We start from the raw sequence: 15724 nt of genomic DNA on the forward strand, positions 1-15724 counted from the left end.
AGTAAATGTAATTTCATTACAATTTCATATATATTTTTGAAAGCACTGAAACAAACGGGAGGGCGACTTAGCCTAAAATGTTAGCGAAGGGCTCTGTTTTAAAGGGATGATGTCGGTTTGACACTGTAGGAACAGAACAGAAATGGCTCTGGGACGGATCCCTGTAAATATTTACTTAATGAAATATTTTTCTTTAAAAATATATACATTTTTGTATGTATGTATATATATATATATATTTTTTTTTACAAAAATATATATATTTTTAAAGAAAAATGTATGTATATATATATATATTTACAAAAATATATATATTTTTAAAGAAAAATATTTCATCAAGTAAATGTAATTTCATTACAATTTCATATATATTTTTGAAAACATTGAAAGCACTGAAACAAACGGGAGGGCGACTTAGCCTAAAATGTTAGCGAAGGGCTCTGTTTTAAAGGGATGATGTCGGTTTGACACTGTAGGAACAGAACAGAAATGGCTCTGGGACGGATCCCTGAGGTACATCTTGAGCAGTTTTGATTCAGTTTGTTTAACTCTGAATTAATGGGACCTTAACAGCTGAGTTTGGTGCTATTACAAATGAAAAGTATCCTTGATACTGCAGTGTGTTTGTGAGCAATTTAAAAAGCATTCCTTAAGGTAGGGGATGTCCTGTCATGAGGGTCAGGCTGCAAGATGAATAAAGAACCCAGAGATGTCCCAGAGACAAAGAAACGAATTGACGTGAATCCAAGTTAGCTGCTGTGTGTCCTCATGCGAACTGCATGAGAAATCCATTTTTTAAAAATCCCACAAACCAATAAATGCTGGATCACATTTTTGCCCCTTTTTTGAATTAAGATGAATTCCTTCCACGGGGTTTATAAAGTCAAGCTGAAACAGTATGCGTTGCTCACAACAAATCGGCTGTTGACTTTCTCCAGAATCTGCTTCTCGTTGAGCGCCATGGACTCTCCTTTACGCTTCTTGATCCGCTTTTTCTCCAGCTTCTTACAGGCGTACATTTTCCCCGTGGCCCGTACCTGACACGCACACACCTGTAGGCAAAAAAAAAAAATCCACAATTGTAATGTCCTAGATTGACATCCACTATAAATGTCACATACTGTACAGTAGCAGCAGTTATGCCTGTGGGTGTGTCGAATCGGAGGCGGTTAATTAATAGCTCACGGCGAGCCAATAATACAGTACACATGTATTGGACGTGGAGGGAAACAATAATGTGTCTTATCTCATTTTCTCATTTTGTGCTTGGACATCAAATGAACCTCAAACAGAGAAGTCATTCAGACGTTAAACATCGTGACTGAGGAACATAAATAGTCTTTGTCAGAGGCCGAACATGCAAATAAACCACCATAAAATAGAACAAACTCAAAATAAAACATATATTAATGTAATGAAATTACAAATATTTACTTAATTATTACAAATATTTACTTAATTAATGAAATATTTTTCTTTCAATATATATATATATATATTTATTTTTTTTTATTGATTTTTTTAATCCTAAAATATGGTATTTAAATGGCTGTTACTTCAAGAAAAAAGAGTGTTTATAATAATAACAATAAATTAAATATATATATATATATATATATATATATATATATATATATATATATATATATATAGAGGCCAAACATGCAAATAACCACCATTAAATAGAACAAACTCAAAATAAAACATATATTAATGTAATGAAATTACAAATATTTACTTAATTAATGAAATATTTTACTTTAAATATATATATATATATTTTTTTTTTAAATCCTAAAATATGGTATTTAAATGGCTGTTACTTCAAGAAAAAAGAAAAAAAACAGTCCGTTTATAATAATAATAATAATAATAATAATAAAATTAATGTATATATATATATATATATATATATATATATATATATATATAGAGGCCGAACATCCACATAAACCACCATTAAATAGAACAAACTCAAAATAAAACATATATTAATGTAATGAAATTACAAATATTTACTTAATTAATTAAATATTTTTCTTTAAAAATAGATATATTTTTGGAAATATATATATATATATATTTAATCCTAAAATACGGTATTTAAATGGCTGTTACTTCAAGAAAAAAGAAAAAAACAGTCAGTTTATAATAATAATAATAATAATAATAATAATGAATTTAATTTATTTTTAAACGTCAATATATATAATATATATAGAGGCCGAACATGCAAATAAACCACCATTAAATAGAACAAACTCAAAATAAAACATATATTAATGTAATGAAATTACAAATATTTACTTAATTAATGAAATATTTTTCTTTAAAATATATATATATATTTGTATATATGTATATTTAAATCCTAAAATATGGTATTTAAATGGCTGTTACTTCAAGAAAAAAGAAAAAATATATATATTTTTAAATAATATATATTTCCCAAATCTGAACAAAGAGTCATTTTACTGTTCATCAGCTCTATGCAACAATAATTTATACTCAACGCTTATATGCTCATGCATCAATAATTACTCACCTCTCCAAATCCCCCTTTCCCTAAAACTCTGTACTGTCTGAATGTATTCTTTGTTACTGGTTGCCTGGTGGACACATAGCAAGAGAGCAGAGTCAGAAGCCTTTCATCACATAGCCTGCAGCTCAGAGAAACATCACCATATATTTATCATACAGTACTTCCCATTTCAAATAGAAAGGTTTTCTGTCAACAACCCACAAAAAACCCATTCCACAGAACATTTTTACATTGAATCCATTATTTGACTACAGCTGCGGTGATTTTTCATTCCAGTAAGGAACAACGCATGACATGATTTTGCACTACATTGACGCAGCCTGCAAGGTGGAATATAAACTACATGACCCTACATGTCTTCTGCCTCATAATTCCCACCAACTAAAGACATCTCAGTTCCTGAATCTCCCACGTTATGCAACTCATCTTCAGGCTATAACCACACCTTGTCGTCTCTTTCTTACGCTTCAGGATTTGAAACATGATATCATATGAAGCAATAAATGGCTTTGGCAATTTGAAGTGTTGTCATAGATTAATGACGATGTGTGCCGCATTTGTCCATGTCAGTGCCCGTTACGACGTCGGGGCTCACACTGAATCCATCGTAGCTCCATTGTAATTTCTTTTTTCAGACGCCGCAGATGTCGGAACACTTTGCAGCAAGCCGGACTCAATCAGGACCGGAGCAGCGATGGATTCAGTGTGAGCCCGTAGTGAGAGTCATTATGGGTATTATACAGGGTATTATACAATGTGGGGGTTTTAACGTGTTGCTGTGTGAAAGCACCCTCAGTTATGGATTCTGTCTAGTTTGATTCACACATAAATCAGAGCTCTAACAATAGATCTGACGTGTGTCCGCCTGTCTGTGATGCAACTGTGACTGCGTCGCATGCCTGCATTCACTTCATTTGATGTGTGACAACCAAAAAAATACTTGACAAACAGAGACACAGTGTTCCACCTCTGTTTTAATTCTGAAACTTCCTCCAAAGGTGGGAAAATAGCCGGGAAAGACTTTGTTTTTATATAGAAGGGAAGTTGATTAAATACTGGCTTTGACAGACTGTGTGAAAGGAGCTAATAATTAAAAAAAAAAAAACAAAACAAGGCAGGTAAATGATTGCTACCGTTTTCGCTGATTGATGTCGCAATTTTCTGGAAACTGTCTCAAAGATGCGGCCCGCGGGCCAAATGTGGCCCGCAGGACACTAGTTTGAGGCCCCCGCCTTGATAGGAAAGTTTAATGTTAGTGCGGCCCGCGCAAGTTTGATATGGATGCTGTATGGTATCATGTACCCAGAAAAAATTATTACGTTTGATTAATGTTCATGTTAAAGGTTAAATAACTGTTAATAGTTAACCTCCCTATCCGTGTGGAAGTGGTAAGTTTTTGGCTAGGAAATAACTTGGAGGCTATCGTTTAGGTCGCTAGCTCTCTAGTTTGCGAGTTAGCATGTGTCTCAAGACCCTGCAGTTGCGCAATATGTTGTAAATAAAAAGAGTATAAATGTGACTATAGTCGTGTTTTGTCATGTCTACAGGGCTCTAATAATGCTTTGTTCATTTTAATCTGAAATAAATCATTTGTCTACCCACCAACTATATGTGGTTTCTTAAGTTTTTATTATTTGCTGTTTTATTATTGTTATTATATTTACTTATTACTGATTGATTGATTTTCTTTATTCTTGGTTTGTTTATTTATTTATCATCTTATTTTGTGTAGAAAAATAAGATATTATTTAATTATTATTATTATATTATTATTTAATTATTTAATGTTTTATCAGAGCTTTTCTTGTAGAAAATCGGAACCAAAGCAAAGTTTATTCATTTTTCCGTTTTTTGTTGTTTTTTTTGGAAAACCTGATGCGGCCCAGTCTCACCCAGACCCTAGCTCCAGTGGCCCCCCAGGTAAATTCAGTTTGACAGCCCTGCTCTAGAGGGAGACACAAAAAAAAACAATCACCTCTCCAGCCATTTCCACTGCAGGAACCTATTGTAGTACATGCTGTCGAGGTAGTCCGCAAAGGGCGCAACGCTCAGGAAGTCATGGATCAATCTACAAGAAAACAGGTGTATATAATATACTATAATAACGGGCCTACAGACGCGGTTGAGACTCCATGGAATTGCGGACTTACTTGGTACAGTCCTTGAAGAGCTCTTTGCATGCCTCTTGCTGCAGCCGCTCGGCGCACTGAGCCTTCATGGCCTCCTCCACCTCCGGCAAGTGGTCCTCACTCTGTAAAAACAAAAGTCGCTCGGTTGTAACCGTTAAATACTTGGATGTTCACATGAGACAGACACATAAAACACGCTGTAAGAAGTGTCATTTTAAACTTGTGAAGTAACAACCTATTATGCTTTGGTGGTGCAGATTTAATTATGAATCTCATAATGTTTTAATGTTACAGTCTGCTTGCATTGGGGTCAAATGGGGGGGGGGGGAACCTTTGGATTGAAGAATACGTCAATGAGTTCTTCTCCGCACTCCTTCCTCTTCTCATCTGGCGTCACCTCGTACTCGGCCTGCAGAGGGACACACAACGTGAATTTAAAGATGAGAATGCTTGAAAACGTTTTGCACACTTTTTAACACAGACTTCTACTGACATCACAGCACAACTTCCTTATATGGGCATGCCCAGTTGAGTAATGGCTACCAGGAAATATTTTTGCCCAGTTTGAGGCAAAGCCAATTTTGTTTAGCTTCGGCAAGCATCAGGCAGAAGTGGTTGGAGTTGCGGATTCACTGTCAGCAAGAGAAACGACACTGTTTTTTGAACATGGGCCAATACGAACCTGGACTATCTAGCCAAACTGTTGCTGAAGTCCGATGCCTTTCCGACGTTACTTGCTGTATGTAACAATTTATCAGTGTTCTAACTGTGTTTATTTTGAGTAAGTAATTGAACAAAAGGGTCGGCAGCTGTCTGGAAGTACTCTGGAGCGTTTGTAAGTGTTTGATTGTGACCAATCACAGCGGAGTGGGCTCGGCAGGAGGGGAGCCTGAAGGATGGCCGTGGGTGGACTGTTTGGGCTGGAGACAGGAAAGCCACGGAAACACCGCAGGATGAGGTACAGAGTTTGGAAGATCCAGAAAGCTCTCAAAAAAAGGCCCTCAACAGTAACAGTTGTTTTTGCCTCTTGCGCAAAAACACATAGAAGACTTAGTTTCACATCATCCTGACCCTCCCCTCACCGGCCCCCCACCAGCTTACCAGTACAGACACCACCTGCACCGCCTCCCCGGAACAAGGCCAGGAAAGCCACAAGCCCGGATGCCATCTGCTTTGGTTTTGAGAGGTCACATCCGAGACCACTAAAGTCTCTTCATTTAAGCAGTTTTCAACAGAGACAGACAAAAAAAAAAGTAAAGTGATTTTAGGCTCTACTGGTTCAACTCTACAAGTCGTGGGGGTATCCTGGGGCCTATCCCAGCGGGGTACACCCTGGATTGATCGCTAGTCAATCGCAGGGGCACATGTATTGTATCGACAAACAAGCAAAAAAAAGGATGCCATCAAATTTAGATTTATGAACCCGATTGCATCCACTCGCATCCGCCGTCCCCTCCGCTCCACTCACAACGGCTGTAAAACCGAGTCTTCCAGGAAACCTCCAAAGTGCTTCCACTCGCATCTAGAGGCTGTAAACGAATCCTAAGTGACAACGGAGATGGTTTAAATCTCCATCTCTCTCTCTCTCTCGCTTTCTCGTAGGGGAAAGAGACAGGAAGCGGTCGCAGGGTCGAGGAGTTCTTAATGCAAGCTGAGAGCCTTAAAGCCGGCCAGTCAGACTGGAGCCTCACTGACGGATGGCCGCCGCCGCCGCTCATCGTATCGTGGGTATGATGACGTTGTTCATGGATCAATGTACTTACTGTGGTCAATTTTGCCATTCAGTTCCTATTACACATCACATGTAAAATGAGCATTATAATGGCGTATGACACATTATTAGATACACCTGTGCTTTCTAATGAGTCAATACATAGTAATTATGTTTATTATTGTCTTTGTTGGCGGTGGCGTCCAACTGGATTGCATCATTCCTGATCATTTTGTTGCTTTATTTGCTGGCATGCAATTGGCTCCCACGCATATACAGTACTGGTACTTGGAAAAACATGAAAGCATGGCCGCTGGTGAGAGTATTTTTAAATGACTTGGAAAAAAAAAAACAACATTTGCCCTTTTGAAGCCTATTAAATGATGTAATCGTGTAATGGCTTCCCATCAACTGATCCACTTCTCCGGTAGACTTAACACTTGCATCTTTGTTTTCTAAAGGCCAAACGCTCACAAAGAGCGAGTTTACAAAGAAGTAGCAAACTGTCACAAAAACATTTTCTTCCGTCTTACCGTGGCGTCCAGAAACTTGACGCAGCGCCTCAGCTCGGGTCGAGTCTCACAAAACTCCCGAAAGAGTAAACGTCCGATGGGTTGGCGCTCACATAGGCTGCTGTAGTCTTTCTCTGGCGGAGGACAAGACGCAAAAGACGGTCAATCCAGGCCTTGTAAAGCGACCAATTATCAATTTATAGTTATTCATTCATTCATTTTCTACCGCTTTTTCCTCACGAGGGTCGCAGCTGTCTTCGGGCAAGAGGCGGGGTACACACTGGACTGGTGGCCAGCCAATCACAGGGCACATATAGACAAACAACCATTCACACTCACATTCATACCTATGGACAATTTGCTAATTAACCTAGCATGTTTTTGGAATGTGGGAGGAAACCGGAGTACCCGGGGAGAACATGCAAACTCCACACAGAGATGGCGTAGGGTGGAATTGAACCCTGGTCTCCTAGCTGTGAGGTCTGCGCGCTAACCACTAGACCGCCGTGCCGCCCCCAATTTATAGTTATGTATACTTTATATACTATACAGTACTCTCTCGCTGCATTGCGGTTCGAACATTGCTCCCTCACTTTATCACGGTTTTTAAAAATCTAATTAATATTAATGGCTGTTTTTGGCTGATTTATTGATTATTGTGACAGGCATACATTCTACTCTACTATACTTAATGACTCGGTTGACAAATCCTGTCTCTGTCGCTTGATGGCGGCCATGTTTTTCTGCTGATCTTGATTTTAAAAAAAATGTTATAGTCCTGTCCTCGTCAGTTCCAAAAAGTTGTGTAGCAAATTCAATGCCGATTTAGCCTCAACAAAAAAAATCAACGCAACATTTTCCATTAGTTTTTCTTAGTTATGACAACTTAATTTGAAATTGCACAAATTAGCTTTTCCTCTTCACTCAAAGCTTATTTTAAGTAATGCTTATTGAATAATTGTTGTCATAAGGACAAGTTTTTAAGTTCGTAACTCAAAGAAATATGTTAAGTCAACTGACTTAATCATTTTATTCAAAGTAGTTTAATTTGTTGTCTACTTAATTATAATAACAATACACACAACTTTTTAAGTAGCAGTAACTTAATATATATATACTATATATGTGTGTGTGTGTATATATTATGTTACCAAGCTAATTTTATTAAGTCATGGCAACCTGAATTTTGTTTTAAGCTTACCAACAATAAAATTTGTGTGTATAAATTAAGTTAATATAATAGCCAACATTATTATTTGAACATAACTTAAAAAAATAAAGTTAGCAACTTGGAAAGTTTATCTAAATCAATTAATTACATTTTTTTTTTACATTGGATTCATGTATAAAATCAAGTGGTGTCAACAGATACTGTGAATGACTTTTTAGAGTGTAGAGCGTTTTGTATGGCGTTTAATACCAGCATCGTCATGTGGTGTATTTTTCTTAAAAATAATAACACGGGCATTGTCGTCGGAGAGCAGAGGTTCAGGGGTAGAAAAGTCAGATACAGTCAGCTCTACTGTGACAGCTATTTTGAAAGGATCTCTGTGATTTCCAAAACCATCCCCCCCCCAGAACTGTTGGTCCGTCCCGTGGTCGTGGATCAGTGGCTGCTCTCAGAAAGAACGCAGGAAGTGTGACATACACAAAGTGTACTGAACACGCTGTGCATCACCAGCCAAGGTTTACATTTGTGGATTCACACCTGGAGAGCAACCGATGCATAATATCATACGATACATTTGGAACATAGGTGAGGTGAAGGGAAAAAAAATGTAAAAAAAAAAGAGAAGCTGACAAACAAGGAAGTTGACTGTTTCCTGAACGTCTTTCTCAAGACACTCCTCCGTGTCGTAACAACAACCACACGCCAAGCGCAGAAATCTCCCCTTAGTAGTACATTTGAAATCCTCCTGCTTTGCATCCTTTCATTGTTCTCCGACTCAACTTTTGCATCAGTGTTTCACATCAGGTGTCGTTTTGACGACAACTTCCTTCCTGTGCCGGTTTGTGTTTTTTTTTTTTTTTTTTTTTTTAGCATGAAGCGGCCATTTGACTCATTCAAATCTGAAGCTGATTTGCATTGACAACGACAAAGACAGAAGACTCTCATTTTGGCTTTGGGTAGATTGCAGCGTTAACGCCACTTTCACGCTACTCGTGCATCTCGTGTACGGCGGGTCAGCAAGGAACTCAATTTAAGGGATCAACAAGAACTCATAAGGCAGCCTTGACTCCTGGTTGTTGTGACATCACGCTGAGTTAACGATTCAACTCGTAAACAACATTGCAAACACGAGACCACGAGCTCCTCGGGCCTCTAAGCGGAGGAAGCTTCGGTTAGGTGCAGAGGGAGGAAGATGACTGACTGACTGTGACGTTTCGCGTGTTGCAAGTGTCTTCACAGTCACGGTGTCACGACACAGATTGGCAACAATGTGGAAGAATGTTTTGTTGTTCATGTTCTAACAGTAACGTTATTGACATGGTACCATGAAGGAGAAACTTGGACCTGGACTTGACTGGACTTGACCCGCCTATAGCTAGATGAGCCCACCCTGTGTATACGCCCACGGCGGGACGTTTTGGAAAAAAAACATAAAAATAATTCACTTCTTAAAAATAAAGTCTGGGACAATTAGTCAGGCAGCTAGCGACGTGGGAGCTGTACGATTGATCATTCTGGGATTTTTGTATAACGTACACAGCCTGCACGAGTGGTTAACATGTTCGATTCACCGCTTGGGTTTTCTACGGGTACTCCGGTTTCCTCCCACATTCCAAAAACATGCTAGGTTAATTAGCGACTCCAAATTATCCATAGGTATGAATGTGAGTGTGAATGGTTGTTTGTCTATATGTGCCCTGTGATTGGCTGGCGACCAGTCCAGGGTGTACCCCGCCTCTCGCCCGAAGACATTTGGGATAGGCTCCAGCATAGCCGTAGCCGTAGTGAGTATAAGCGGTATAGAAAATGGATGGCTGAATAACGTACACAATAGTGCTTCTTGGAGACACATAGTCCGTCTGATACAAACGCAGCTCATTAGCATTAAAGCAACAGACATGCGCAACCGTAAAAGTACTTTAAAACTAGCATTAATACACACTATTGTGGGACCATACTATAGTATGGGACCTGCACAATCCAATGAGGTCCAATGCAATAATTGTACCTTTACAAACCCAACTACAACCGCCTGTTGACTACAGTATACAGTCTATCACAATGCACAATGTTTGAAGTTAATAGAAATTATGGTAAAAAAACGCTATATACCAGGGGTCTCAAACACATGGCCCACGGGCCAAATGTGGCCCGCAGGACACTAGTTTGAGGCCCCCGCCTTGATATGAAAGTTTAATGTTAGTGTGGCCCGCGCAAGTTTGATATGGATGCTGTATGGTATCATGTACCCAGAAAAAATTATTACGTTTGATTAATGTTCATGTTAAAGGTTAAATAACTGTTAATAGTTATCCTCCCTATCCGTGTGGAAGTGGTAAGTTTTTGGCTATTTAAGTTTAAAGGAAATAACTTGAAGGCTACCGTTTAGGTCGCTAGCTCTCTAGTTTGCTAGTTAGCATGTGTCTCAAGACCCTGCAGTTGCGCAATATGTTGTAAATAAAAAGAGTATAAATGTGACTATAGTCGTGTTTTGTCATGTCTACAGGGCTCTAATAATGCTTTGTTCATTTTAATCTGAAAAAATAATTTGTCTACCTACCAACTATATGTGGTTTCTTTAGTTTTATTATTATTATATTTATTCATTACTGATTGATTTTCTTTATTGTTGATTGTTTATTTATTTTTCATCTTATTTTGTGCAGAAAAAAAAAATTAAGATATTTGAGAACAGTGTAATGTTTTATCAGAGCTTTTATTGTAAAAAATCGGAACTAAAGCACTGAAAAAGTTTGTATATTTTTCTGTTTTTAATAAATGTGTTGTTTTTTGTTTTTTTTTGGAAAACCTGATGCGGCCCAGCCTTGCCCAGACCCTAGCTCCAGTGGCCCCCAAGTAAATTGAGTTTGAGACCCCTGCTATATACTGGTTACTCTTGTGTTTAAGAGTGTAGCGCAGCAGACTACGGTCGTGGTAGTAGTGTACACGCTCACACACACACACACAGTAAACACACAGGCCGCATTGTTTGGACGGCATCCATTAAAGACAACGCAGCGCAGAGAGTGAGCCAATGACTTCCACTGATAAGACTGGAAGTGACACTGAGTGCAGGGCTGTAACAGACTGAATGAAGCTACGGGATGGACGGCTTTACTGTGAGACACTAATTACATTATAATACAACCCCAGAGAAGATAATAGGGCAGGATGGAAAGTTGGGTCATAAGAGAGGTTCCCTTGCTGCACTATGTATGTGTATGCAAGCAGGACTCACTGTAGGACTCACAGATTCTCATATTTCTTTCGGGAACCAGAAAATTTCGAGATCTTGTGACACAAGTGGCACCAATAGAAATTTTTAAATTGGATCTTGTACTGGGGCGGCACGGTTGTCAAGTGGTTAGCATGCAGACCTCACAGCTAGGAGACCAGGGTTCAATTCCACCCTTCACCCTCGGCCATCTCTGTGTGGAGTTTGCATGTTCTCCCCCCATGCATGCGTGGGTTTTCTCCGTGGGTTTCCTCCCACATTCCAAAAACATGCTAGGTTAATTAGCGACTCCAAATTGTCCATAGGTATGAATGTGAGTGTGAATGGTTGTTTGTCTATATGTGCCCTGTGATTGGCTGGCCACCAGTCCAGAGTCTCGCCCGAAGACAGCTGGGATAGGCTCAAGCACCCCCCGCGACCCTCGCTTACCAGTGGATTGTCGCAGCTCTTCGCACAAACTGATGTGGGGGAAATGCAGCATCTGCTTCCATTTTTTACTCTTGCCTTTTCTGTTTCCACAGCCCCCTGTAAAGAACAACAAAAAAAGGATCACAATCAAATAATGCAACATTTTCACGTTCACCCTCATATTAGCACAACAGTGATTAAATATCAGACAATAACACACATATCACTATGGATGGACGTACTAAACTATACACTGAACCGAACAAACAATCGCAATATTGGCTGCAACCAGCAGAGGTGCTGTTGACTGTTATTCATTCATTCATTTTCTACCGCTTTTCCTCACGAGGGTTGCGGGGGGGGCTGGAGCCTATCCCAGCTGTCTTCGGGCGTGAGGCGGGGTACACCCTGGACTGGTGGCCAGCCAATCACAGGGCACATATAGACAAACAACCATTCACACTCACATTCATACCTACGGACAATTTGGAGTCGCTAATTAACCTAGCATGTTTTTGGAATGTGGGAGGAAACCGGAGTACCCGGAGAAAACCCACGCATGCACGGGGAGAACCTGCAAACTCCACACAGAGATAGCCGAGGGTGGAATTGAACCCTGGTCTCCTCGCTGTGAGGTCTGCGCGCTAACCACTAGACCACCGTGCCACCCCCTGTTGACTGTTAATTTTCCCTAAATAAGCAATCAATTTCTTTTGGCAGCTGTATAAATAATAAGGGTGTAAAAGTAAAGTTCCTTATTGACTTAAGTGCACCTTGAATCTCTACTGAACAATCCCGGCATCCATCTTTAGTCTCATTCACTTGTCTTTATCGGCTTAGACAATTCACCGGGATAGCAAAGTGTTCCCAAACAGTAAACTTTAACGATGGAAGAGCGTCTCCAGGCTCTGGCTTGTACGTGACACAATCACTCCCACAACTTAGAAGCTGGGCGGCACTGTATTTATGTATGGAGTACTTACTGTCCCTCACTTAGAGTGTACCGAATTCTTTGTACACTTGGTATACTCCAAGAAGTCAATCCATCACACCAGGAGGAAATACTGTATTTGATGAGCTTTTAAGGGCATAAAATTACCATTAAGGTAACAAAGCAGAAGTCAAACATGGCGAAGCAGCGGTGTAGCAATGTCAAGAGTAGAGTACAGTACACAGTATCTGTATAGTGTACAGTATACAGTACATTCGCACCTATTTGCAATTCCCGTATATTCATGTACAAGAACTGTAGAAAGTAATTTAAAGAAGAAGAATCTAGCAGGAAGATCCTATGACAAAATGTGATATGTAAGTAAACAACAATACTGTAAACAAATACTGTGAACTGTCTGTAATTGCTTCTTAATGCATAAAATTGAATTATAATGTGTTTAATAACTGTGAAAATGATATTATAGGCTTTATTATAAAGCTGTACAGCTAATCAGGCTAATTGTTGCCTTTTTGTAATTGATTGGAGGATGGATCTTTATGGCAGCTGCCATAAAGGGCTTTGTTTTTGCCGCGGGCCGGAAAGTAAACAAAGCCAAGTCAACCATGTGGAAGGACTTCTGCATTATAAATGAAAACAGTCCTACACCCATGTCTGCAAAATGACAATTTCAAGGCATGGCGCTAGCATATTCCGTGCTATATTCTGTCATCAAGAAATTCCAGATTTACAACAGTACAAAAAAAGCAAAATCAAAGACATACAAATAAAAAAAAAGTTATAGCCACAGGTTTATTGCACGGTTTATTGCACAGTTATTGTTCAGGATTTTTGGCATAGTTTATATTATGGAGTCTGACAGCTGCAGGAAGGAAATACATGCGATATCTCTCCTTCACACACTTTGGATGTATCATCCTGTCACTAATGGAGGGGGTGGGAGTCTTTGTTCATCATGAAGAACAGCTTGGCTGGCATCCTACTCAATGCCCACCTCCACATCCACCTTCAGGCCCAAAATGCTAATCAGGACACCCATCGTTTATAGTATGAAAAATAGACATCTTTATGCTTTTGTGGGAAGGGGGTGGGATCTTTGCTCCGGAATGGAATGCACCGTGCTACATACAGCAGCTTTACAGATGCCATGCCTGCTGTCTGCTGTCTGATTGTAGTAGTCTTAGTGGTAGCGGCCGGTCATAAAACTGGATTTCGCTCACTCGAACAACTAATCTGAACCCTCTTGCATAGAGAACCGTTGTCTCCCTGCCATACCCGCTTATTTTCCTCACGAGTCACAGTAATAGAATGCTGAAGGGCGCATCAGCTGGGAAGACGACTAACATAAACACTTGGTATAACTACGGGTTGTGACAAGTTGTGCAGATACACTATAATAAAAAAAAATGCCATAGTTATAACACAAATCAGACATTGGTAGTCTACCCACAAAGTACTATTTGTTCACCCTCAACATCCTGTTTCGCAAACGACAGGACGATGCTGCAACATGAAGCAGAGGAAACACCGCTATGTCGCTACACTTATATTTCACACAAAACCATACAGTCATTCCACAGATTCCACAGTAATCTAAATACACGTCTTTGATAAACAACAGCAAGGCAGCAATTCTAAACCATTATTGTGAAAGCATACTTAAAAGTGTTATAATAATATTATAATATAGAACTTTTAAACTGGAACCTTCATACTCAATGTGCCAGGCACATTTTGGATAGACAAATGCGTTTTTTACAACAGTATTAGATAATATATTTTTGTTTACAATGGTACCACAATTGATGTATTTAATATTTACCATCACAACCATCAATAAACACTAATAGACACATACTGTGATAGCTTTAGCAGTTACATCTCATCACTATGAGTGGGTTTTTACAAGAATTTAAGAATTAAAATGACACTATTTCCACGCCGAATGAAGAAACTGATGCAAAATTGCCGGAAAATGCATTCTATTGTGTTATAAGAGATGTATAAGCAAGTACAAGTAGCAACAAACTTTAATGGCTTGGTTTTCAAATGGAGTTCCACACGTCCACAATGAGAACGTTGTGAGAATATACAGGATCTTTCGATATTCTGTCCCGATATTATTCTGCATAACAGCCGACTGTTGCATGTGTCCCCCTGCATAGGACACCACCCACCGAAGCTGTCAATCCGCCATCTCCATCCTTACCTTCCCGAGCTTTCAGTAGCACAGTGTTGGCCACAATGTTCTCCAACTCCATGTTGTCTCAGATTAACAGCAGCAGCAGCAGCAGCAGCAGCAACAACCGGGCCGGGCTCCAACACCCCCGTACACCTCCACCTCGGAGGATTCAAGCTGCCTTAACACGGTTCACCACCACCTCCTCCCACCGGCCGACCCGAGGAGGAAGATTCAGCCCCTCCACTCTCTGCTTACCCCGCAGTCCTGTCCGGTGACATTCGTAGTCCTCCCCCTTCTCTCTCCGCCCCATAGCTGCTGCCGAAGACCAGAAAAGTACATACAGACGTCTCACTCGGTGCACAACTTGGAGTTGATGAAAATACTGGCGATAGGTGCACAAACAGGGATCTCACTCTGCTTATACTCTGTATAAGTATTTTCTGACTAAGTTTCTACAATATTCTTAATATTGACTACATAATATAACGTAAAAATATTTAGTTACATATTTACTATTAGTGGCTCATAAATTATACTTTATTTTAACATATGATCTAATGCAAGAATATACGTACATTGTATGTTGCTTCACGTTACAAGAGAGCGATCAAATCCAGAAATCAATAAGATCACGACTCCGGAGCAGATGCTTTTTGTGGCATATTCGCTCCCAGAGATCAATGAAAGCACCACAACAGTTTTAAAGGTGCATTAGGAAACACTTTCACTGTTTACGGCCCGATGCAGGATGAGGGCAGCGGCTCACACATTGCCAGCTTGATAGAGTTATTGATCAGCCCAAGTGGCATATCCTGGTTTTGACTGTTATAATCATGTAGTAGAAGTTGCATCAATATTAGCATTATTTGCATTCATTCACAA

The 15724-nt window shown here is 39.6% G+C and overlaps 1 protein-coding gene and 1 long non-coding RNA gene across 3 annotated transcripts in view; one reads left to right on the forward strand and one right to left on the reverse strand.

Moving 5' to 3' along the window:
- The window catches only part of LOC131138180 (uncharacterized), a 20272-nt gene extending 13177 nt beyond the window's left edge, over window positions 1–7095 (forward strand). The window contains exon 3 of the long non-coding RNA XR_009132066.2: window positions 6274–7095. This is a non-coding gene — a long non-coding RNA (uncharacterized LOC131138180). The remainder of the gene's footprint in view (window positions 1–6273) is intronic.
- The window catches only part of grk6 (G protein-coupled receptor kinase 6), a 22122-nt gene extending 6995 nt beyond the window's left edge, over window positions 1–15127 (reverse strand). The window contains exons 1-8 of one of the 2 annotated variants that reach the window (XM_058086891.2): window positions 14870–15127; window positions 11730–11825; window positions 6916–7028; window positions 5003–5080; window positions 4693–4793; window positions 4518–4610; window positions 2546–2609; window positions 912–1052 (exon numbers count right to left, since the gene is read on the reverse strand). In XM_058086891.2, the coding sequence (XP_057942874.2) occupies window positions 912–1052; window positions 2546–2609; window positions 4518–4610; window positions 4693–4793; window positions 5003–5080; window positions 6916–7028; window positions 11730–11825; window positions 14870–14921 (738 nt within the window). In that variant the 5' untranslated portion in view covers window positions 14922–15127. Of the gene's footprint in view, window positions 1–911; window positions 1053–2545; window positions 2610–4517; window positions 4611–4692; window positions 4794–5002; window positions 5081–6915; window positions 7029–11729; window positions 11826–14869 lie in introns of those variants that run through there. The other variant, XM_058086892.2, reaches the window with a different exon arrangement.
- Window positions 15128–15724: the final 597 nt, after the last annotated feature.

Source organism: Doryrhamphus excisus, linkage group LG21 (genome assembly GCF_037039965.1).
Source record: "Doryrhamphus excisus strain RoL-2023G ecotype Guam linkage group LG21, RoL_Dexc_Guam_v1.1, whole genome shotgun sequence".
NCBI classification, from domain to species: domain Eukaryota; kingdom Metazoa; phylum Chordata; class Actinopteri; order Syngnathiformes; family Syngnathidae; genus Doryrhamphus; species Doryrhamphus excisus.